At 44.9% G+C, this 22,507-nt stretch overlaps 2 protein-coding genes across 3 annotated transcripts; both read left to right on the plus strand.

The window, feature by feature from the left end:
- Positions 1 to 717: 717 nt before the first annotated feature.
- Positions 718 to 5,175, plus strand: si:ch211-180f4.1 (uncharacterized protein LOC100144405 homolog). 2 transcript variants are annotated; one of them, XM_054779216.1, is made up of 13 exons: positions 718 to 929; positions 1,508 to 1,599; positions 1,699 to 1,844; positions 1,956 to 2,057; positions 2,134 to 2,309; positions 2,387 to 2,629; positions 2,713 to 2,835; positions 3,022 to 3,144; positions 3,216 to 3,627; positions 3,700 to 3,820; positions 3,907 to 4,052; positions 4,122 to 4,274; positions 4,356 to 5,175. In XM_054779216.1, exons 2-13 carry the CDS (start codon positions 1,539 to 1,541, stop codon positions 4,797 to 4,799), a joined length of 2,250 nt encoding a protein of 749 aa, XP_054635191.1. In that variant the 5' UTR covers positions 718 to 929; positions 1,508 to 1,538; the 3' UTR covers positions 4,800 to 5,175. The 2 variants fall into 2 exon arrangements, with proteins under 2 accessions (XP_054635191.1, XP_054635183.1); XM_054779208.1 differs by having other exon boundaries at positions 718 to 1,599.
- A 499-nt stretch (positions 5,176 to 5,674) lies between these two features.
- On the plus strand, positions 5,675 to 21,948 carry otud5a (OTU deubiquitinase 5a). The gene is made up of 9 exons (XM_054791628.1): positions 5,675 to 6,534; positions 13,633 to 13,726; positions 13,841 to 13,905; positions 14,160 to 14,316; positions 14,397 to 14,545; positions 18,112 to 18,297; positions 18,381 to 18,585; positions 18,684 to 18,755; positions 18,903 to 21,948. Exons 1-9 carry the CDS (start codon positions 5,953 to 5,955, stop codon positions 19,037 to 19,039), a joined length of 1,647 nt encoding a protein of 548 aa, XP_054647603.1. The 5' UTR covers positions 5,675 to 5,952; the 3' UTR covers positions 19,040 to 21,948.
- The last annotated feature ends 559 nt before the right edge of the window (positions 21,949 to 22,507 follow it).

Below are 22,507 nucleotides of genomic sequence, written 5' to 3' on the forward strand. Positions count from 1 at the left end.
AATTGTGTTCTGCTAAGTTGACTGAAAAATGTACACTGAATGTAAGTTAAATATATTACACTAACTAAGGACAAACATTTGAATTGAATTAAAAGCAAATAATTTGATTTAAAATATTAACACGACTTTCAGTCAACTAATCTACACTTTTCAAATAACACTATGATAACACATTGATTTAACTTGATTTGTTTACGTGGAGTATAGGTGGCAAGAAACAATTACATTAAACCAACAATTTATTTTTTTGAGTGTAGGCCATGCACAAGCCTGTGATTGGTGGAGCAACATTGAGCGGGTGCGGCCACTGCGCATACATACACCATATGGAGAAATGACCTCACACTGTGTGTCCAACAATGACATCATACTTGGTGGTGTGATTATGCCATCACCGTTTTTTTCTGGTGGGAGATGGTGTCACCAGATTTTTTCCCCACTGCTGTCCTGCAGGGGGCGCGCTCAAGTTAGGTTATGTTATGTCACTTAAAGGTTGAAGATGACTTACGGGTCTGACATCAGCAGTGAACGAGCTGATTGAAAGTCACATTATTGTAACACAAACGTCTTCGCCTTAATGACATTAAATGTGCTCTAATGTTCGTGAAGATGATTGGACATTTACTGAGTGAACACGGCAGGAGAATCTGGAGCATTACGTCATGTAACAGAGCTCTCATTGGTCCGCTTCTCGGTGGCACGTGACGCTCCGCGGACCTGACAGGAGACTACAGGGATGGCGAGGGGGACAGGATGCTTGGGATAAAAACAGCACAAGTCAGAGCATCTTCATCCGAACACCTGAGCCGATCCTCCCTTGTCTTCTTCTACTGGACCCTGGTGGTTTCTTCTGCACTCTGGTGATCTTTGTTTGTCTCTGCTGATCCTGATGCTCTCTGACGGGTCAGTGGCGCGATCACAGGAACAAGGTGAGGTTACTTGCGGGAGGATGCTCAAAACAGGCGAACGTTAATAAAAACTCTTTTGGGGTCTCTTGGTTTCTGATGACTTGGGAGTATTCTGGAATGTTCCTATGCTCACTTTGAAGCGGGACATCTCGTGACATTGTTCGCTGACGAGCGTTAATATTCATGAGCAGGACTTCATTATTTATTGATGACTCATTAGCATAAACTCCGCTGACTGCTGGTGATGCGGCAATCATTTTTTTTTTACTTTTGTGTTTTTCATTAATTGTTTCCTCCCATCACCTCCTCGTGTCCTTTTCTCCTTGTATGCATCCTAGTTTGCTAGGTGGGAAAAGTTGTTTATGTAATAATTCTGCTGCAGGAAGTAGGTTTGGATGTTTCCATGGTGACAAAATGTCTGACTGCTGGCTGCACGAAGAGAAAGTAGTCATGTTAACAAATTAATTTAGTGACTGGTCAGGACCTTCACCTTTACGACCTCATTAATCTGTATGTGTTGCTTCTCCTCCAATCACTAATGAGTCCCTCTGCGCCATGAATAATTAATGTTAACACTTAATGAGGATGTTCTTCTTAAGTCTGTGCAGTCACTTCCTGTTGCAGTGCATCATGGTACGTGTTGTCCTCTTTGTACTCGGCCCCTTCCTGCTGACATCATCACTGCCACAAGGTCAGACATGGTTGTCATCAAGTTCACCTATAGTTGGAATGTTGTGTGTAAAAACGTGTGTGTGTGTGTGTGTGTGTGTGTGTGTGTGTGTGGGAGCAGGGGACACTTTGGAGTGTCCTGTGCAGTGTGTGTGTGAGACACGACCGTGGTATACACCTCAGTCCGTCTTTCAGCAGGCTGTGACCGTCGACTGTAACGAACTTCACTTCAACAACATTCCTGAAAACATCTCTTCTGACACACAGGTACACACACACACACACACACACACACACACACACTCAGCATTTTGCTGCTGTGGACCGTCCAAAATGTCCTCCAAATGTACACAATAAAGACAGTTGTGCATGTGTCAGGTGTTGCTCCTGCAGAGTAACAACATCTCGTCCATAACAAGACAACTTGAACATCTTACCAAACTGACCGAGCTGGACCTGTCTCAGAACCATCTAACTAAGGTAGCAGACACACACACACACACACACACACACAGTCATCAGATCAGGAGGTCAAGGTCGTGCGTGGTGCGTCTAGGTGCGTGGCGTGGGGGCGTGGTCTCTGGTGACACTGTACCTGGAGGAGAACCGCATCGAGGAGCTGGATGACCAGAGCTTGAAGAACCTCAGCAGACTGGAGGAGCTTTACCTGAACCACAACAGGATCTCCTCCATCACGCCTGGTGCTTTTGTGGGCGTGGCCAACCTACTGAGGTGCTCCTCCTCCTCTGGTGGGCGTAGTCTCTTTCCTAGCATGCACCGCTCTCTGACATCATCTGTTCTCCCTCAAGGCTTCACCTCAACGCCAACCGCCTTGTGGCAATCGACAGCCGCTGGTTTCAGTCTCTGCCCTCCTTGGAGATCCTCATGATTGGAGACAACCCCATCCTGGGGCTGGAGGACAACAACTTCCTGCCCTTGTCCTACCTCCACAGTCTAGTTCTGGTTGGGATGGGACTGACCTCCGTTCCTGCTGCTGCCTTTGTGGGCCTGGACTACCTGGAGAGTCTGTCGCTGTGTGACAACCGCCTCAGGTGACACTCGCCTGCTGACTAAAACCTGGACCTGGATTCTTTCCTGGTTCCCTATTCATGCCTGTCCACCTGTCCTCTGCTAGATCTGTCCCTAGAGAAGCTCTGAACCTGCTCCCCAAGCTCAAGTTCCTGGACCTGAACCGCAACCCGATTGAACGATTAAAACGAGGAGACTTCAAGGACCTTCAGCACCTTGAGGAGCTCAGGTGACATACAAAACACCAAAAGCTTCATAGATTGTGAAGTAACCATTGAGCTACTAAGTTGCTCGCTAGTGATACTTCATAATTACTTGAGCAAGTACTCGTAACCAAGTCTCTACAAAGCGTGCTTATTGGTCCACTAACTTCTGGGCCAGTTCGCTCATTAATGTGCGTGTGTGTGTGTGTCAGCATGAACAACATGGAAGGTCTTGTGCTGGTGGAAGCAGGGAGCTTCCAGAACCTTCCTGGCCTGGTCAAGGTGGACTTGAGTAACAACGCTGTCTTGTCTCATGTGCATGCTCATGCCTTCAGGTGAGTCGGCAGTTGCTACGTGATACATCAAAAACAGCACTGACCACCACTTTCGCCTCCTCCACGCTCAGGGGCATGTCTTCCCTGCGCACGCTCCTCCTTCACAACAGCAGGCTCCGCCTCCTGTCAGGTGACCTGCTGGAGGCCCTCCCCTCCCTGGAGGAGGTATCCCTGCACTCTGACCCACTGCGGTGTGACTGTCTCTCCTGGTGGAGTCATTACCTGGGCAACGAGTCGCTCATCAGGCTGCTGGAGTCCTCCATGACACGCTGCTCGTTCCCGCCTCGCCTATTGGGACGAGAGTTGCGGGAGGTAGCAGCCTCAGGAGGTGTGGACGGGGAGGACACTTGCCTGCCGCTCATTTGTGACGACTCATTTGCGTCTGAGCTGAACCTCACCACGGGAAAGACGATGACGCTGGAGTGTCGGGCTGATGCTGACCCCGCCCCTCAGTTCTATTGGGTGACACCCACCGGAGACAAGGTGGGCAAGGCCAAATGGGTGTTATAACCAATGATGAACATGAAAGACATAACGCTTTTCTTCCTCACTCAGGTGAGCCCGGAGCCTGCACCAATCACATCAGAGGAGGGGCGAATCCTGAGCCCAAACAGGAAATATCAGGTGACGGATCTGGGAACGCTGGTGATGCAACATGTGGAGCCGTCAGACACAGGTCAGCACCAGCAGGGTTTGTATTTAATTGAGGCATGTGTTACCATCACGCTAACTAGCTTAGCTGCTAACTCTTTGCCCGTGCAGGAGTGTACACGTGTGTGGCATGGAATGTGGCGGGGGCAGACACAAAGAGCGCAACCGTGTCGGTGAACGCTCCAAGCTCGCTGTGGTTCAACGGAAGAGGGCAGACCGAAGAGAAGGGGTCCAGCTCACTGGTAGTTCTGGCCAAGGTAGCAGCGACGCCTGTTTGTTTGTTGTTAGTGTATTAGCATTTTAGCTCATGTCAGCTTCATGTGCAGGCAGTGAACGCGCACTCGATGGTGCTGGCATGGAGGTTCGATCCCCAGGGAGGAGGGGGAGTTTCCACCCAGGAGGACATGCCCCTCTCTTTGCCACGCTGGAGTAGTGCCACTGTGCACATCGACAACGCTCACATCAGCTACACCGCTAAGGTGAACTCTTCAATAGCACAGTTAGCATTAGCCTTTGCTTCCTGAAGGACAAACAGGAAAACTTGTTTTTTTGTCCTGCAGGTTCCCGTCGACGTTCAGGAGTACAACCTGACTCATCTACTTCCTGCCAATGACTACCATGTCTGCCTCACCTTCAACGCCTTTCCCCCCACCCCCAGGCACACCTCCTGCCTCAACATCACCACCAAGGGGGCGGCCTTCTCAGTGACACCAGTGGCATTGCGGCGCAGCAGTGTGGCGCTGGCGGCCGTCACGGGCTCTGTGTTTGCCATGTCCATCATGGCGCTTCTGGTTGTTTACATGGGACGTCGCGTGCGCCACCACACATCATACGCCCCCTCCCTGAAGAAATACATGCAGCACGCCGCCGCCGCTATCCCTCTGCATGAGTACCCGCCCCTCATCACGCTGTGGGAGGGCGAGACCGACAGGGACAAGGACGACAAAGAGTGTGGAGCAGCGAGAGGAAGTCACATCGACACAACCAAGACGTACACGTGGTAAAAACCACTTGCCATCACGTTATTGTTAGCATTATATATGAGCGGCGTCACGTGGACTTGAAACCAGTGGGCGGGCTTACTGCATGTTTGCACTCCTTTTTTGACTTTTGTAAGTGAACATGGTCAAGCACCAAATTGTATACTATGATGATGATGAAGAGTGTGGATGACAACAAAGCTGCAAAGGTCAGCATCATGTGATGGCAATGAAGGTGAGCTCGGCAACGCCTTCTGTGGCCACTAGTGGCAGATTTGCAGTCTTTTTGTACAAAGTTTATATATTTGTATTTATGTTGTTAAGATGATTGCTAGAAGACACAATAAATATAAACGCTAAACACACATGAATCAATATACATAATGTATAATAAATAAAAAGTCACCACTGACCCACTGTCTACTGAAAATCTCTGCAGAACAGCGACAACCAGTGTGCATGCTGTGTAAAGACTGCCTTATCAATATTGAATGCACTTCATGCCAATGCTGTACGCTGATAACTACGTTAGCAATTCAACTCAAGAGCCATGTAGCCAAAGCCAGAGGTTATTAATTAACCATTTTATTCTAGACCGGTATTTGTTTTCTGTTATGCAGAGGAACACAGCAGTTATTTAAAGTGATCTTTAGCACCATAACCAAGAAGCCTTATTTTTCCGCACAGCGTAATGACGTCAGTGCTGTCACATGACCGCAGCAGTGCATTGCTATCAAGTCACAGTGATATTTGAATTCAATGTTTGTACTTGTATGGAAAAATGCGAAACAATATATAAAATATAATATAGTTTATTTGTAGGCGCGGGGGCAACAAAAGCGACGTCGACGCCGTGACGTCAACACACCGCTCTGACCCGGAAGTGACGTCAGCGGGCCGTCAGACTGTTGATGTTTTGTGCTCAAGCTCTCGACCGGGAAGACGAGACGTTTTTTTTTCATCTTGTTTGTCGCTTTAGCGTCCAAACGTCGACGAGGATCTTCGTTTTGTTTGCTGCTTCTTCCTTCTCGACGTTAGCTCCATGTTTAGCGGCTAGCGGCCCGACCGAAGGCCCGACGCAGCGAATCTTTTGATCCAAAAAGGCAGGACTCGTCGCCCTCTGCCCCCTCCCTCCCTCCTCCCCCCGTCCCCCCCCCCCCCCTCCTCCCGCACCACCATGACGATCCTGCCCAAAAAGAAGCCCAGCTCTGGGGTCGGGGTCGCGGATCACGCCGATGACAGCGACCGGCGGAGCGGCGCGGACCCACACCAGCACCCTCACGCGGGAAGGACCGGGGCTCGGCCGCGAGCTTCCCCTCCGCCGTGGTCCTACCAGCCCGCGCCGCCGTCGGCCAGGGACGAGCGGCGGAGCATCGAGGCGAGCTCGCGGCCGCAACAGGCCTCTCCGCCGCCTGGTGGCTCCGTGGCCTCCGCGGGGCCGGGCGACGGTCGGGACGGCGGCGGCGGCATGGTGGCGACCTCTCGTGGGGACCTGGTGGTGCAGGCCGGCGTGGTGGGCTGCGGAGGGAGTATCGGCGGCTGCTGCTCCGGGCCCGGACTGAGCAAGAGGCGGCGGCAGGCGGGCACCTGCTCCGGCGCGGTGGTGGCGGCTCTGGCCGGAGGGGGCCAGCCCGGCGTGAGTGGCCCGGGTGGGGTTGGCTCCAGCCAGGACCAGGACGAGGGAGCCGGCAACAACAGCGAGGACGAGTACGAGAACGCCGCCCGCTTGCAGGCCGTGGACCCTGCCACCGCCGAGCAGGTGAGCGCCTGAAACCTTAGCGACACCTTAAGTTGGGCGGGGTGGGGGGTGTCATGGGTCACAGGTCACATTTAAAATGGAACGTTTTTAATTAGAATCACGTGGTGTGGTGGCCACCGCTTAGCTAGGAGATACTTTGTTTTCCTCCCATGATTAGGACATGTCATGTAATCATTGCAGTCTTTCCTCTGCCAGTTGTTGATGACCAACCGCCACTGTGAAATAATAGTAATAGAAAGAAACAGAGTATGTATGATGGAGTGATGGTATCACAATGCAAACAAACATACTACTGCATTGTAGCGCACCGGACGTAACACGCGCACAAGTTATGTTTGTTGTCAGCTAACGATAGCAATTTAACAAAGTTTAGCTACGAAAGTCAGCTATCATTGAATGTATATCCTATTGTAAAAACAACATGAATGTAAGTTGTGGATCGCCTCCCTGGGACTACCTTTGTGTGTGTGACAGTGGTGACCAATCATCTTATTTGTGCTGAACAACAGTTTACACCCATTTTTATGAAGGTTAATCTGAAATTGCGAAAAATGTTTAGAATTTTTTTTTTTTGTACGATCTGTTTTTTAAATCACCATTGGTAACACATGCCAGCCAGTGGTGGTGGTTGGGAAAAAAATGAAATATTGAGCTGGTGACATATTAGTCCCTATATAGACATACATGTATAGCCAACTCTCTGTTAAAAACTCAGTAGAAGCTTGGGTGTGAATCTCTGGCCACGTCACGATTCGATGCGATTAAGATTCAGAGACCTCGGATGCGATGATAAATCGATTATTGATGCATCTCGATGCATCTTTTTTTGTATAATTGTTTTTATATATAATTTCTTTTTACTCAGTGTGCTACTAAAACAAAGCACATTTGTAATGATCCACAATTAAAATAAACATGAAACAGATTAATGTACACATTCCATTATATTTTAATAATTGGAAGGTCTACCAACATATTTCCCATTGCACAGAACCAGTAGGAAAAGTAAAGTGCACCAGTAGCACCAGTGCACAGTAGCATGTATAAAATTAACAAACTTCAGGATATTCTGACCAACATTAAAAAAATCTGCCATTATTCACAAATAAATAATAAAGATGTCTGAATTCAAACTAAAATCCTGAGCATAGAATCTCTGACAAAATAATATTTTTGCTGTATAGCAAAGTCAAAAACAGCTTTTATACAGAATATAGATTTCTGTACCAGCGGCGCTTATACAAGAATAATGCTTGCAGACATCAGTATATTATGAATATCCAAAAATAAAATAGGCTGCCCTTATTCACAATTGCAGTGTCTGCGAAATAACGTTGCAATGTGGCGTTGTAACACGAAAGCCTTGCTTCTCAACAACCGAATACCGCCACAAATCCTTCGCAATAAAATTTGCAATTGACTTTGTGATTCACTTTGCCTTTTCCGAGTTGGGTGGAAAATTAGTTATCACCTGCTGGATGGTTCTCTGCTTGGCAGCCACTTTAGCTGGCTGTTTTTCCTCCCTGTTCGTGTGGAAACGTGCTATGTCGTTTCTCAAATTTGTCGTGTTCCCAAAATATTTTAAGCTTGTATGACAAAGCTTGCATATTGTCTGGCTCTTGTCCAGCTCATTTTTATCTTCTACTTCGTGAAAGCCCAAGTGCTTCCAGACGCACACTTTAAATCCAGCGGGTGCGGGTCGGAGTTTACACTCAGCCATTCTGGTAGTGTCTTCTTACACTTTGGTGCACCACCATAAACTGTGCGGGCGACACTTCCCCTTTCCGTCTTTTTGTTACGTCAGCATCCATTATTGACATTTATGAATCGATCAACAATTGCCAGTATCCGCATCGCGATTCATCTAAGAATCGATTATCTCCCTCACCCCCAGTTGAAGCACTATTGGTCTCTATCTTCAACAGCATGGTTGGGCCATTAGTTTTCCCAAGGAGCAGAAATAAAAACAATAGTGTAGAGGGCCGGGCCAACATGCTGAACTAATTGATGCTTAATATCAATTCCATCTTGTTATAAAAGCAAAAAGAAGTAAATGCATTGTTTTGGCAAGGTGCGACGAGTAAGAGGAAATGAGATGATTAACTCTTTGGAGTCGAGTGTACTTTTTAGTGTTTTAACTTTTAACTATCTCACCTTAAAAAGTGTTTATCCTGCCTTGGTTGGATTCCTTTTTTTCAGTCCAGCCTCACGTGACTGTACAGTTATTTTTATTTTCATTTCATTTTGACATAAGACTGAATATCTCAGGCAATTTATCGGTTTGAGCCAAACTGCTTCGCAGAATGTTTGTCGCTTCTTAGAAAAAGCCTTGTTGTTTTTGCAGCTTTGCTTCAGACGGCATGACCAATACTGCCAAAGCAGGCGAGACGTCACAACGGGGACACTGACTTTTTTTGGTCATCTGTGCCTGTCGTCAATCAGGTTTTTCTTTCTGTGCGTGTTTGATTCAAATTGTTGTTGTACTTTTTTCTTAAACTTTGAACCCTGCGGCTTATACAGCGGTGCGGCTAATTTACACGTTCTAATCTCGTGACATCTCCTATACTTAAGAACTAATACTAATTGTTTAAATACTGTGCCGCTCGCGAGTCAGAAGCACTTTCTTTAGAAAGAGCCAATCACGAGCTATAGGTTAACTCACGACGAGCTTGCCAACTCATCGGAAATCACAGGAGGTCATTAATCAATATAACAGTCTGACTCACAGTGTCATCTGACAAAGAACACTAAAATCATCACATAGCAACTTAACACTCAAAAGGTAGCTCGCAAATATACAAGACAAGTACCAATACAAGTTTAAAATAATCAACAGCTATTTTAACTTCTACCCACAATGCATTACTCCCAGCTCTGTCTGCCGGGCACCCATGGCAGCCGTTGGCCAATGAACTGCTCTGCTGGGAGTAACGCATATAGGAGATGTTAGATGCAGACCAATATAATCCGATACTTTTTTTTTTGCTGATACCTGACCGATATCAATTTCAGACTGGGACACCACTAGTATATTGTACTATAAGCCATATAAGCTTTATGTTATAAGTGACAACGCAAATTAGTGTAATATCTAATAATTAGGAATGTCTGATAATATCGACCTGATATTGCATAAAAATGAGATATCGGTAGACATTGGTATCGGGTTTTTTCCCGAGATAATGAAAACCGATATTAAAAAAAAATGCTGTATAGATGAATATTTTAATGTTCACATGGTCGGAATTACACCACAGTTTGTTTACATACAGTGCAAGCCCACCTCCTTTGTGCTTTCTACAGGCTCTTTTATTCCTGGCCGCTCTGACTGTACTGAAGTCGGCTCGCTCCCCACGTTAGCATCTGGGAGGCTAGCTCTTAGCCATTCAGTGAAGCACAAATAAGCTGCACTCCCTGAAGGTATTGACGTTTTTGCCAGCTCGTCGATCTTGCCCGGTAGTGAATTCACGTTTCCCATGATAATAGAAGGTACTGAAGGCTTGAATCTCCACTTCCTTGCTAGCCGCTTGACTTTCATCTTAGCCGCGGCACTGACGCCTCGATATCAATGGGTAGACGGGGAATCACGCTGATGCCAGACGTCGCTCTTATGGCACGTAAAAATGTGCTTACATAAACAAACAGAGCTGCTTGAAAGGCAGTCACCCGTGGCGGCGTCGGTGTTATTTCCACGACATTGATAGCTAGATAGATAGATACTTTATTACTCTCCAAGAGAAATTCACATTTCCAGCAGCTTTGCGAAAATGGGCTCCCATATTTGCTGCGGAAAAGATGACCTCATCAAACCGCCTCTCAAGCGTGTAAACAAACGTGGGTGGCTAGTAGCAAACTAGCTTGCGCCTTCCAGCCATCCATTTTCTAGATATGCCGCAGTCCTCAGTAGGAATGTCACAATTCCCGGAAGTAAGCGACGGTAAAATCTGACGCTGTGCGCGCGCGTTGGATTAGAAGAGTCCATGGTGACGTCTGTGAAAATGCTGCTTTTTCATATATCGGGTGTATTTTCAATCGTATACATGTTTGTTAAGTTGATTACGTTTCCTCTTCACTTTCACATCGGATTTTGATTTTTTTGTGTTGGACCACCTCGAGTCATACAACGGCTTTGAATGTTAAGTCCAACTTTAAGCCTTTCAAACTCATAGATCGGAGCTTCAGGACAAGATAAAAGATATGTAGGATATAAGTTCCTTTAATATCTATCTGCAGTTGAGATTTCATTGAAATCTGATGGTGCAAAATATGGTAATTTTGGCCTGTAATTACTGTGCACATGCAATTTGTAGTGTGGCGGTGAAACCAATACATCTGCACGGTGGCGGAGCTATGTGGTGGCCAGGGGTGGCCCCACCCCACTGGCTATCTAGTGGCTATCAACTTATTTCCACCCCTATATGAGTAATGGTCTCACCTTGGCCACCCCAGTGAAAAATTTCTTGCTGCGCCACTGCTGCTGCACTAAGAGTGCTAGACCTACATGAAAATTGACCCCTTTGATTTTCTTCCCTGGACTAAAATGTAAATGGCTACTCTGTTGACTTTTAAAGCAAATGTCACAGCCGAAGCCTAATGGCAAGTAATTCTCAGATGTTGTATAATGTTGTACAGTGTTGTTTACAGTCATGTTGAGAAGCTCATTGCTGATGCTGTATCCATTAGCTTCACAACAGATATGTGTTAACTCCACCACAGGACATATGTCACGTTACACATCGGTATCGGTATCGGAAATTGAGAGTTCGATAATATCGGCATATCGGACATCCCTACTAATAATATGTCATTAGAAAGAACTGAAAAGGGCCCCTGGGTCTCACTTGAAACACCACTGGTTTACAGTGTTTCCTTTTATGAAGATACAAGTGCAGCAGTAAGAGTTTTTGAACAGTGTGATGATTAGGGCTGTCTTCGACTAAGGATTTTCATATCCTAATCTGATTCTTTAGATTTTCTCCATGGGTCGACTTAGCAAATTTAAAATATATATATATTTTTTTTACAACACAGCTAACATGGATCCTTACAAATAAAGGTAAATAACTAAAGATCTAATTTGCGACTTTTTCCACCTCAAATAAAACGGCTAAAACACTCAGATAAACAAATAAACATGGTAGGTGTGCAACAACAGTAGCTTTATTTATTTAGTGACAGAGAACGCAAGACGAACAAAACCGAAAACACGGTCACGAACAACTTGCCAAAACTCTGTTGGCAGCCTAATTTATTGGATTAAAATTAACAGTCAGGAAATAAAATGAAGTTGGCGTAGCAGCATTACTCGTTGTAAATGATATGCCATATACAGTAGGTTTTTGTCATGTGATGTGTAAGAAGCTGCTGGCACAAGTTGCACTTTACTTTCTTTTTTAACCTTTTCAAAATACTTCAACTTTGGACGATTTTTAGTAGCTATTATGAGCCAGTAAGTCAGTCAGTGTTGACGATCTCCTTAGCGCTCAAAAGCTGGAGCTCACCTCAGCTTCTTTTGAGTGTGCCACTGAAACAGGTGATTTTATTCATGTGTGGTGAGTATAGGTCTTCTGTTAAACACACATGTCATTTTATATTCGCTGTTAACACAAATTAGATGATTTTGTATCAAAATAGGCTATTTATAACAAAAAGAAAGACATGCTATGTAAAAATGAATGCTCAGCAGCAGCCATGAGCAACCCAATGTAATCAGAATGGTACGGTCTTGATCACATGACATTTTCATTCGATTCAACGGCGAGATTGCGAGTCGAATCATACTCCTTCGAATCGAATAGTAGAATAGTCGACTGTGTGTATGTGTCGCCATTGTAAGGATTGTACCCGATGCTGAAGTTTACAATAAAGTGAGCAAGTATACATCTCCAGTATCCACTCTTTAAAGTTAAGTAAGTAACAGACTAGAGTCAAACAGCGTCAGCGTGGCTCTTCCTTCCATCTGCCCCTCCTCCCCCCACTCATATCTGTGTTTGCTAGTCTTCAGTAAAGATGAAAGTGATGTGAAATGTTCATTTATCCAACTAATTGGTTATTTCTATGTGTTTTACTTAGTTTTCTGCATGTGAAACTATATTCACTATAAAATGCGTTTTGTGTTAACACATCTCTTTTTCTTGGATGGCGTAATTGGATTTACATTATGCAAAAGGGGACAGTTGCTGACCTTTGCGGAGGTAGATAAGATTGGTGGAGAAGATCGGTTTCAAATGTAAGTCGCTGATACCCAAAAATTAAGGAAGTCGTGCCTAGTAGGGGTGTCCCAATACAACTTTTTCACTTCCGACACGATACCAATATTGCAGCCTTGAATATCAGCCGATACCGATATTGATCAGATTTGAACACGAATCATACATACTTTTATGACTTATTTTGCTCGCTCTTTCCTGTTATAGCTAATGACTTTTTGCTGTCCCGTGGGAGTTTCCCATGCGATGCCGCTTCATATGCATGATGAGGTCCGTCGTATTAAACTTCCCCAGTTCAGTGCCACCCTGGGCAACTTGATGCATTGTCTTTTTACTGCATCCTCACTAGAGCTGCAACTATTAATCGATTATTAATCTATTACCCAATTAATTAACAACTATTTTGGTAATCGATAATCGTTTCATTTAAAAATGTACTGTAAATATCCTGATTTCAGCCTCTCAAATGTGACTCTTTTTAATTTCGTTAGTCATCCACGAAAGCAGACCTATAATCTTTGTGTTTCAGGCAAAACAAGATAGTCACACACATTAACTTTGACTTTGGAAAAGAGCAATGCTTGTATGGGACTGCCTATATCGCATGTTTGAGGTGCAGGTTGACACTATCCGATATTGAAATTCATTTTTGTATGCTGTCAAAAATACAATGCTGCCATATGATCTAGTCTTGACTTTTCAAAAGCACAAAATACAATGTCATGGAAACATCCTGAACATTACTGTGTTTGTTGTTGTATACTCACAAGCAAGTGCACTTTGATTGATCGCTGCTGTAACAACGTCATCAGTACCATTAATGATGGGCTTTTGTCTGACTGTGTCTGTGTGTGTGTGTGTGTGTGTGTGTGTGTGTACACGGGCGCAGCAAGAGCACTGGTTTGAAAAAGCTCTTCGGGACAAGAAAGGTTTCGTCATAAAGAAAATGAAGGAGGACGGAGCATGTCTCTTCAGAGCTGTGGGTGAGTCAAGCGCTTCTTCTCATGACCACCAGGTGTCAGTCTGTGATTGGGAAACCTTCACTTTGTGTGTGTGTGTGTGTGTGTGTGTGTGTGTGCATGTGTGTGTGTGTGTAGCTGACCAGGTGTATGGCGATCAGGACATGCACGAAGTAGTGAGGAAACACTGCATGGACTACCTGGTGAGTGACATCATCATCTCAGCAATATGGCCCGTGTCAGCAGGGGCGCCACTGACATGATTGTAGCTGCAACAAAAAAAGAAGTGTTAAGATATGACAGCCGCACACTTTGGCCAGGAGACAGTAAGACTAATAATAATAATTAAAGTTTACATTGAAGTCTCCAAAAAGACCATTCATTGTAGGTCACAATAATAACAGCAATACTGTAAAAATAATAATACTGACCATAAAGGGGATTTTCATCCCGGCAGATGAAGAACGCCGACTATTTCTCCAACTACGTTACGGAGGACTTCACCACATACATTAACAGGAAGAGGAAAAACAATTGCCATGGCAACCACATTGAGATGCAGGCCATGGCTGAGATGTACAACAGGCCAGTGGAAGTGTATCAGTACAGCACAGGTGACTACTAGTTCTTCTTCTTCATACTTGCCAATCTGTTGCCCCCTTCAAGCGAAGCCCTGCCCCGTCTCTCCCTCCAGAGCCAATCAACACCTTCCACGGCATTCACCAGAATAATGACGAGCCCATCCGAGTGAGCTACCACCGCAACATCCACTACAACTCTGTGGTCAACCCCAACAAGGCCACAATTGGCGTAGGCCTGGGCCTGCCCGCCTTCAAGCCGGGGGTATACACACGCACACACACATGGTTAATATAACATGACAAACATGTCAGTGAAACATGCTGCAACGTCAACACCTGCCAGCGCCCTATGAATCAGGAATAAGAAAGCCAAGCCAAGTAAAACAAGGGGAAGCACACACTTCTAAACAGATGTTTGAGTCTCAGGTCATACTAGTCACACTAGTCCATTTATACTGTGCTGGACTTGGGTCTCCCTCTCCTAGCCCCTGCAGGTCCGTTTTTCTCGTCGCATTACTTGTATTCTGCTGGTTAATTGCAATTTCCCTGACTTTGTGGATTATTTCCGTCTTATTTCGAGTTGTTCTGTTTCTTGCCACGGTGGAAGATGGCAGTTGTCATTAATTCTTTCTATATATATATATATATATATATATACACTGCTCAAAAAAATTAGAGGAACACTTCGAAAACACGTCAGATCTAAACTGGGGGAAAAATGATCTTGAATATCTTTCCTGATAATAAGTGGGTGATGTATTAGTAACAAAATGATGCCACATCATTTGATAGAAATGAAAATGATCACCCTATAGAGGGGGGAAATCAAAGACACCCCAAAAATGAAAGTGAAAAAATGATGCAGCACACTGGTCCACTGGTCCAGCACACGGACACCATCCGTAGTCTCATTAGGAGCATGCCCCGACATTGTCAGGCATGCGTACAAGCACGTGGGGGCCACACAAACTACTGAGAATCATTTTGAGTTGCTTCAATGACATTTTAGCTAAATGGACCAGTGTGCTGCATCATTTTTACACTTTCATTTTTGGGGTGTCTTTGATTTCCCCCCTCAAATATAACACCATGAGCTATTTACAATATTCATATTTGGAACTGTGTGCATGCGTGTGTGTATGTGTTATAATTTCCCTACAATGCGTAACCTTCTGCATGCTACACTCCTCCACGCTCTCCCACTTCCTCTTTCCTGTCATGTATGATTCTTCCGTCCACATGATGGCTGCTGAGCTCTTACACTCCTGATCAAAATCTTAAGACCAGTTGAAAAATTGCTAGAATTTGGATTTTGCACATTTGGATCTTAATGAGGTTTTAAGTAGAGCTACAATATGCAAAAACAAGAAGGGGGAGTGAGACAAAAAGCATTTGGAACTTGTAATTAAAAAAAAAAAAAAAAAGGTTGTTTATCAGCTGATCAAAAGTTTAAGACCACAGGCTATAAAAGCCAAAATCTGCTCAAAATGTTCATTTTCTGTCAGGCATTCACACTGTCATGCCCTCCTGATGGCTAAAGCTAAGAAGCTTTCTCTTTTTGAACGTGGTCGGATTGTCGAGCTGCATTAACAAGGCCTCTCGCAGCGTGCCATTGCTGCTGAGGTTGGGTGCAGTAAATCAGTCATTCTACATTTTTTGAAAGATCCTGAGCATTATGGAACAAAAAAGTCAAGTGGTAGACTCAAAATAATCACACCTGCACTGAGCCGGAGGATCCGATTGGCTGTCCATCAAGGCTGTCCCTTACTGGTGCCGACTGCAGTGCAATAGCCATCAGACGGCATCTGCCGGAAAAGGGCTTAAAAAACAAATTCAAAGACCTCGTCTCCTTCAACGCCACAAAACTGCCCGTTTAGACTTGCCAGGGAGCCAGGGAGCATCAAACATGGGACATTGAAAGGTGGAATAAAGTTTTATTCTCTGATGAGAAAAAATGTAACCTTGACGCTCCAGATGGCTTCCAACGTTACTGGCATGACAAGGAGATCCCACCTGGGATGTTTTCTACCCGGCACAGTGGAGGGGGGTCCATCATGATCTGGGGTGCTTTTTCATTCAGTGGAACACTGGAGCTTCAGGGGGTGCAGGGTCGTCAAACGGTGCATGCTTACGTGCAGATGTTGCAGCGGGCATCCCTCATGACTGAGGGCCCTCGTCTGTGTGGTAACAGCTGGGTTTTTCAACAGGACAACGCTGCAGTTCACAATGCTCGCTTGACCAAGGACTTCTTCAGGGAGAATAACATCACTCTTTTGGACCATCCTGCATGTTCCCCTCATTTCAATCCCATAGAGAACATTTGGGGATGGATGGCAAGGCAAGTTTATAAAAATGGCCATCAGTTCCAGACAGTTGATGCCCTTGGTGAAGCCATCTTCACCACTTGGAGCAATGTTCCCACTAGCCTCCTGGAAACACTCACATCAAGCATGCCCAAACCAATTTTTGAAGTGATTAACAAGAACGGTGGAGCTCCTCATTACTGAGTCCTACTGAGAACATTTTTTGTTCTGGTTTGGAATTTTTTGTTATTTTTTGAGCGATGGTCTTAAACTTTTGATCAGCTGATAAACAGCCTATTTCAGTTTAATTGTTGTTTTCAATAAATTACTTTTTCAAAGTGTTTTTTGCCTCACTCCCCGTTCTTGTTTTTGCATATTGTAGCTCTACTTAAAACCTCGTTAAGATCCAAATGTGCAAAATGCAAATTCTAGCAATTTTTCAACTGGTTTTAAGATTAAGTCTTAAGTGTGTGTGCGTGCGTGTAATCATGCCAGGCTCGTGCACCTTGTTCGTGCCAACGGAGGGAAAGTGTCTCATATTTGGGCACGAATCAGTGGGCTCATACTAGCCAATTCTGCCGGACTTCAGGTGTGAAGTGGGCCCAAGTGTGATACAATTGGCCTAGTGCAGGGTGCGGCAACCTGCGGCTCTTCAGCCTCCTTGTTGTAGCTCCCTTCGTTTTGCGTTTCCATGTGAACGCTGATGGGCCTTTTCATGTTAAAGTTGGCTGCGTTTTGTTTTAATTTTACACAAATACAGAAATGACTCAAAAAGGTCTACACAGTTCAGTATTTAAATTATTTCAAAGTAAGCCTACACATGGACTCTGCACTTCTGTTAGTTGAATTATAAATTATTTGAAACAGATTACAACTTTGAAGTTTATAAGCTATGTTTTTCGGCTTTTTCTTTACTGGAAGAGGAGGCAAAATTACTCTTTTACAGTAATGGTAAAGGTGGCCGACCTCTAGCCTGGTATGTGTGTACGCCTTGAAAGTAAAAGGGTTTTGAAATTTAGAGTGGTGTAATAAGACCTAGTCCTACCTCTGAAGTCTTACAGAAAGGGATGTAAACATTGCTGCTATTCAATCTTCTCTGATTGGTAGATCATTCAAAGTGACCAATGATTCTTGAAAAGTCCACGGGAGGCATCGATTCACTCCAATCTTTTTTTTTTTGGGCCAGAACAAAAGTTAGACTAGCTGACGTCAATGTGGTTATTTATAAGAGGCAACATTAATTTTGGAACATTTCTGTGTGGAGCTTGCATGAGCTCCTTGTCTTGGGTCCCAAAAACATGCATGTTAGGCTAATTGGAGACTATGAAATGTCAGCAGGTGTGAGTGTGAATGCTTGTTTGTCTAAATGTATCATGCGAATGACTGCCTCACCCACCCGTGACCCTAATGAGGACAAGTGCTAAATGCATTTTTACTTCAACTAGAGACCCAGTACGCTCTGCTTATGAGTAAATAAAGCCTATTGGGGAAATGACTCTAAAGCCCTGCATCCTCCCTCCCCCAGTACGCAGAGCAGTCTCTGATGAAGTCGGCCATCAAGACATCGGAGGAGTCATGGATTGAACAGCAGATGTTGGAGGACAAGAAGCGAGCCAGCGACTGGGAGGCCACGTGTGAGGCCATTGAGGAACAGGTGGCCAGGGAGTCCTACCTGCAGTGGCTGCGCGACCAGGAGAAGCAGGCCCGACAGGTCAGCCCCGCCCCTGGCGCCGGCCGAGCTTCCGACTCTTGCTGTTTTTCATCTCCTCTCTGCCCCTACCTCCCCCACCCCAGCCTAGGAAAGCCAGCGCTACCTGCAGCTCGGCCACAGCGGCAGCCTCCAGTGGCCTAGATGACTGGACTGCTCGGTCGCCTCGGCAACGGGACGCGGACCCCTCTCACTCGGACCTGACGAGCGCCACATCTACAGTCATCAAGCCCCCTTCGCCTGCAGGCGCTGCCCTCATCCTCAACAAACCGCCCTCACCATGTGCACCAGGTAACACCCACCAGGGACACGCCTACCTGATCCATTTCCTATTTGACTGGCACCTCAATAGTAGAAGTGTGTGTGTGTGTGTATGTGTATGTGTGTAGGTCCCAGTAATCCCAGTCGTCATCATTTAGAGTACAGAGCCATCATGCAGGAAATGTCACCTACAGCGTTTGGTAAGTAAGACAGGTCCAAGGTTATCTGTGACCACTGTGGATGTGTCATCTAAACTGTGTGTGTGTGTGTGTGTGTGTGTGTGTGTGTGTGTGTGTGTGTGTGTGTGTGTGTGTGTGTGTGCGCACGCGTGCGCGCATACGCTGAAGGTCTGACCGACTGGGAGGACGATGAGATCCTGGCATCGGTCCTGGCCGTGTCCCAGCAGGAATATTTGGACAGCATCAAACATCAGAGTGGCACCATGCAGCATCGAGAGCGCGAAGCATCACCTGACAGCAGCTGATGGACACACACGTGATCTATGACCCCAACCCTCACCCGTCACCTTTGACCCCCCCCCAGAAGATTGCCAGGGATACATTCGACCCAAAAGAAAGAAATGCAGTTATTTTCTCCATTTTTCCATTCCTTCTCTCCGTCATCATCTTGTCATCGTGGATCCTCCGAGCTTCACTGTCACCGAGCAACGCGCTAACTACAGTACATGCTAACTGACTATACCAATCATGTAAAGTTAGCTTATAAAATACAGATCACTTGTTGAAGGAGCTGTTCTGTTGCTGGCACGTTGACGATTACACGTCATGTATGATCGAAAACATGTTGCGTCCATGATCGGTGTCGTCACATGACCTCACTTTTATGGTATTTATTTATTCTGGTTTGCACATGTGCAGTAAAAGCTATATATTCAGAAACCTTCACAGATAGCTTGAGGTTTCCGCAAACCTAGCACAGTGTTAGCTGCTAGCCGTTAGCTGGGACAAAGGGAACTTTATACCAGGTTAAAATGTGTTTGAGGTTCTAATTAATAGCAAAACTCATCTGACCGCCAAAATAAAAATATCAAATACGAGTTAGCATTAGCACTCCGGCTTACTTTGCTGTCAGTTGAATTTCTGCTGACTGGCTAATTCAGTTTATCTTTGACTGCGATTTCTGGCTTTAAAAAAAGGGCGGCTGAGATTTTGTCTAAAAAAGGGGGGTGGGGGTGGCATTTTGCTAATTGCTATTGATCATGTAGCACAATGACGTGTGAGCGAGGCTAACCAACGGCGTGTCCTGCGCCTCATGCTACGTTAGCATGTTGTCAAGTTAACGCCTGAAGTCTTACTGTTGTACAATTTAAAGTACTTCCTGTTGTACACTTTAAAAGTACTTCCTGTCCTCAGCCAGTGTGTGTTTACGTTCTATCGTCAGCTCTTAAATATATTTTTAAAAACATAACATCTTTAGCTCTTCCTCTTCTTACCGCCTTCATTGTCATCATCATCACAAACTTCTTAGCAGCATGTTTGATCACGACCAATATCGCCATGGAGACAAAGCGATAAATGAGAGAGAAAAAAACGTAGAGAATTGTCATACTTATCCTCTTGCTGATTGATTATTGTTGTTATTAATAAGATAAGTTTGTTTTATTTCATCACTTGAGATGAAAATAATTTTTTCTTGGAATAAAAAGAGGAAAACGTTTCTGACAAAACGTGGTGAGTGTTATTTAAAAGCTGCTTGTTATTACTCATAGACATACAGTAGATAGACGCCGCACCGAGTGGGTTTATCCATTGCTGCGATACGTCAACGTCGCCGCCATATTGGATGGGTCAAGGTTGCCCTGTAAATGAATACAATTCAATATACAGTACTTACTTTCATAAAGCGCCTTTGTATATACATTCACACACGCACCAATATACTTGGCAAACGGTTAGCCCAACTGTTTCCCAAGTACAAAGCACCAAAAACAATGTGATTGTAATTGTTTCTGGTGCCTAGCTGTTTCTCAAGTACATTAGTATTATATTAGAGAGGAATTAACTTAAATTTCTTTGTAGAAAGTAAGTACATTTACTTGTATTCGCTTACAGCGCAGCCTTTACCCATCCAACATGGCGGCGACGTTTGACGTACGGTGTAGCGCTAGATGAGACGTCTATAGATGTCTGTGGTTTTACTTGTTCGCGATGGTGAAAGGGTCGGAGCTGATTGGCTGACCGTACAGAAAAAAGTTGTTGCAAAATTGACCATTTACGACATTTCGTCATAGACATACCGGTAAAAACTGAAAAGTGATACAAAAATACTTAGTATTCATGTACGTACAGTATTTGGTGGAGTAATTCACATTTTCCATGCATCGTAAATGGAACAGTTCAAACAATTGCTTACATTACTTTTAACATGCTGCAATACCATGAATGTCCAGCAAACGGCGACATCCGCCTCGCCTCATTAAATTGTACATAAGTGTATATAGGTCGACACAGTTTTCCATCAGGGGCGTATTTAGTCATTTGGGGGCTAAAGGCAAACCCAGATTCTCCACATCCTGGTACTGCACTGACAAAAGTTTTGTTCTCACCTCAACACAAGGTCTTCAATGTGGGCAATAGCTAGTTACACGGCCATGTTTATATACCCTCGCAAAAAACATTTTAAATGTTAATCATCTACTAAGTTGGTAGATGATCATATTTAAAGGAAAATTTGACATTGTTTGGAACATCATCCACAATGCTTATGTGAGACATGAACACACGTCTTTCTCTTTTCTGTGTGCTATGATAAAAACAGCTAAACAGAGGCAGCTGATTAATGCACGTAATGGGAAACATACTCTGCCTATGGTAATGGTTTAATTCATCTTCAACATGCACACAATTACAATTCGATTTTGTCGCTTACATATTTTCTCAAAAGCGGCTAGCGACAAATCTAGCAACTTTTTCCTGACGTCGTTGGGGAGTTTTCTAATACGGTGAAAGCACGTATTGTTCCAAAATTTGTGTTTTCGCTGAGCAGTGGCGGGTGCTGTTGACAGGTCCGCCACGCCCAAACGTAGTCACAAGCCACGATGTGGAGCGCTACGCATCCAAAGTGCAAATGGATTGCTATTGCATATCTTCACCAGAAGAGGGTGCTACTCACAATCCACATCTGTCATCTTAATGTGAGCCATAGTAGATTAAACACAGCATAATCTGTTATTTTGCGATTGGCTGGCGACCAGTCCAGGGTCTACTCCCGCTCTCGCCCAAAATCAGCTGGGATTGGGCCCAGCATACCCACGACCCAAGTGAGGATAAGCGGCATAGAAAATGGATGGATGGATAATTTGTTATTCACTGTTCAAATGTGATAATTTAAAAAAACTTATCAATTGCCAATGTGTGATGGGAGAACTTTGAGAGGCGCTGGTGTTTTTACTCACTTTTGTCTCTCCTACGAGATTATGCTCTCCCCCCCCCCCCCCCCCCCACCCCAGCATTTTACAACATCATATGCAAATTAGACGATGACATCATCTTGCGAGTTCTGGAGCCGCCGATAGCTACATTTTTTTTACTAAAAAGTTGGCAACAGTGCGCACAAGGCCTCAGGCCACTACCGAAAGGTAACACTACATATTGGAGCTGCCGCCACTACTGCTGTTTTTTGAGTTTGGAAAAGTTAACGCTAGGTGTGGCGTTCGTTTCTATGTTGCTATGTGTAAATCAGTGTGCTCAGGAAGGAAGTTACGCTAATGCTTGATGACCAAAATACTGTAAATATTACATGCTCACAGTATGGATATAAAACCTGGTTTACATACTCTGACAGACACCTTAGAGGACATTTTTTTAACGTTAGCTTGGTGCGTGGCTGTGGCACTGCCCGTTTCTTTCGCTTATTTAGCTCCCCTGCTCCAGTAGCTATACGCTAACCTGCAAAACAGCGGCATGTACTACAGTAAGTTAAGGCCCGGTCA

Source organism: Dunckerocampus dactyliophorus, chromosome 1 (assembly GCF_027744805.1).
Source record: "Dunckerocampus dactyliophorus isolate RoL2022-P2 chromosome 1, RoL_Ddac_1.1, whole genome shotgun sequence".
NCBI classification, from domain to species: domain Eukaryota; kingdom Metazoa; phylum Chordata; class Actinopteri; order Syngnathiformes; family Syngnathidae; genus Dunckerocampus; species Dunckerocampus dactyliophorus.

What these genes read in the sequence shown, in the direction of transcription:
- si:ch211-180f4.1 (XM_054779208.1), top strand. Translation starts at nt 1,488, where the DNA reads ATGAGGATGTTCTTCTTAAGTCTGTGCAGTCACTTCCTGTTGCAGTGC. An exon ending in CTCAGAACCATCTAACTAAG is followed by an intron (nt 2,058 to 2,133) that starts GTAGCAGACACA and finishes TGGTGCGTCTAG; the next exon opens with GTGCGTGGCGTGGGGGCGTG. An exon ending in CACTGGTAGTTCTGGCCAAG is followed by an intron (nt 4,053 to 4,121) that starts GTAGCAGCGACG and finishes CTTCATGTGCAG; the next exon opens with GCAGTGAACGCGCACTCGAT.
- otud5a (XM_054791628.1), top strand. Translation starts at nt 5,953, where the DNA reads ATGACGATCCTGCCCAAAAAGAAGCCCAGCTCTGGGGTCGGGGTCGCG. An exon ending in ACCCTGCCACCGCCGAGCAG is followed by an intron (nt 6,535 to 13,632) that starts GTGAGCGCCTGA and finishes ACACGGGCGCAG; the next exon opens with CAAGAGCACTGGTTTGAAAA. An exon ending in GCCCTCACCATGTGCACCAG is followed by an intron (nt 18,586 to 18,683) that starts GTAACACCCACC and finishes GTATGTGTGTAG; the next exon opens with GTCCCAGTAATCCCAGTCGT.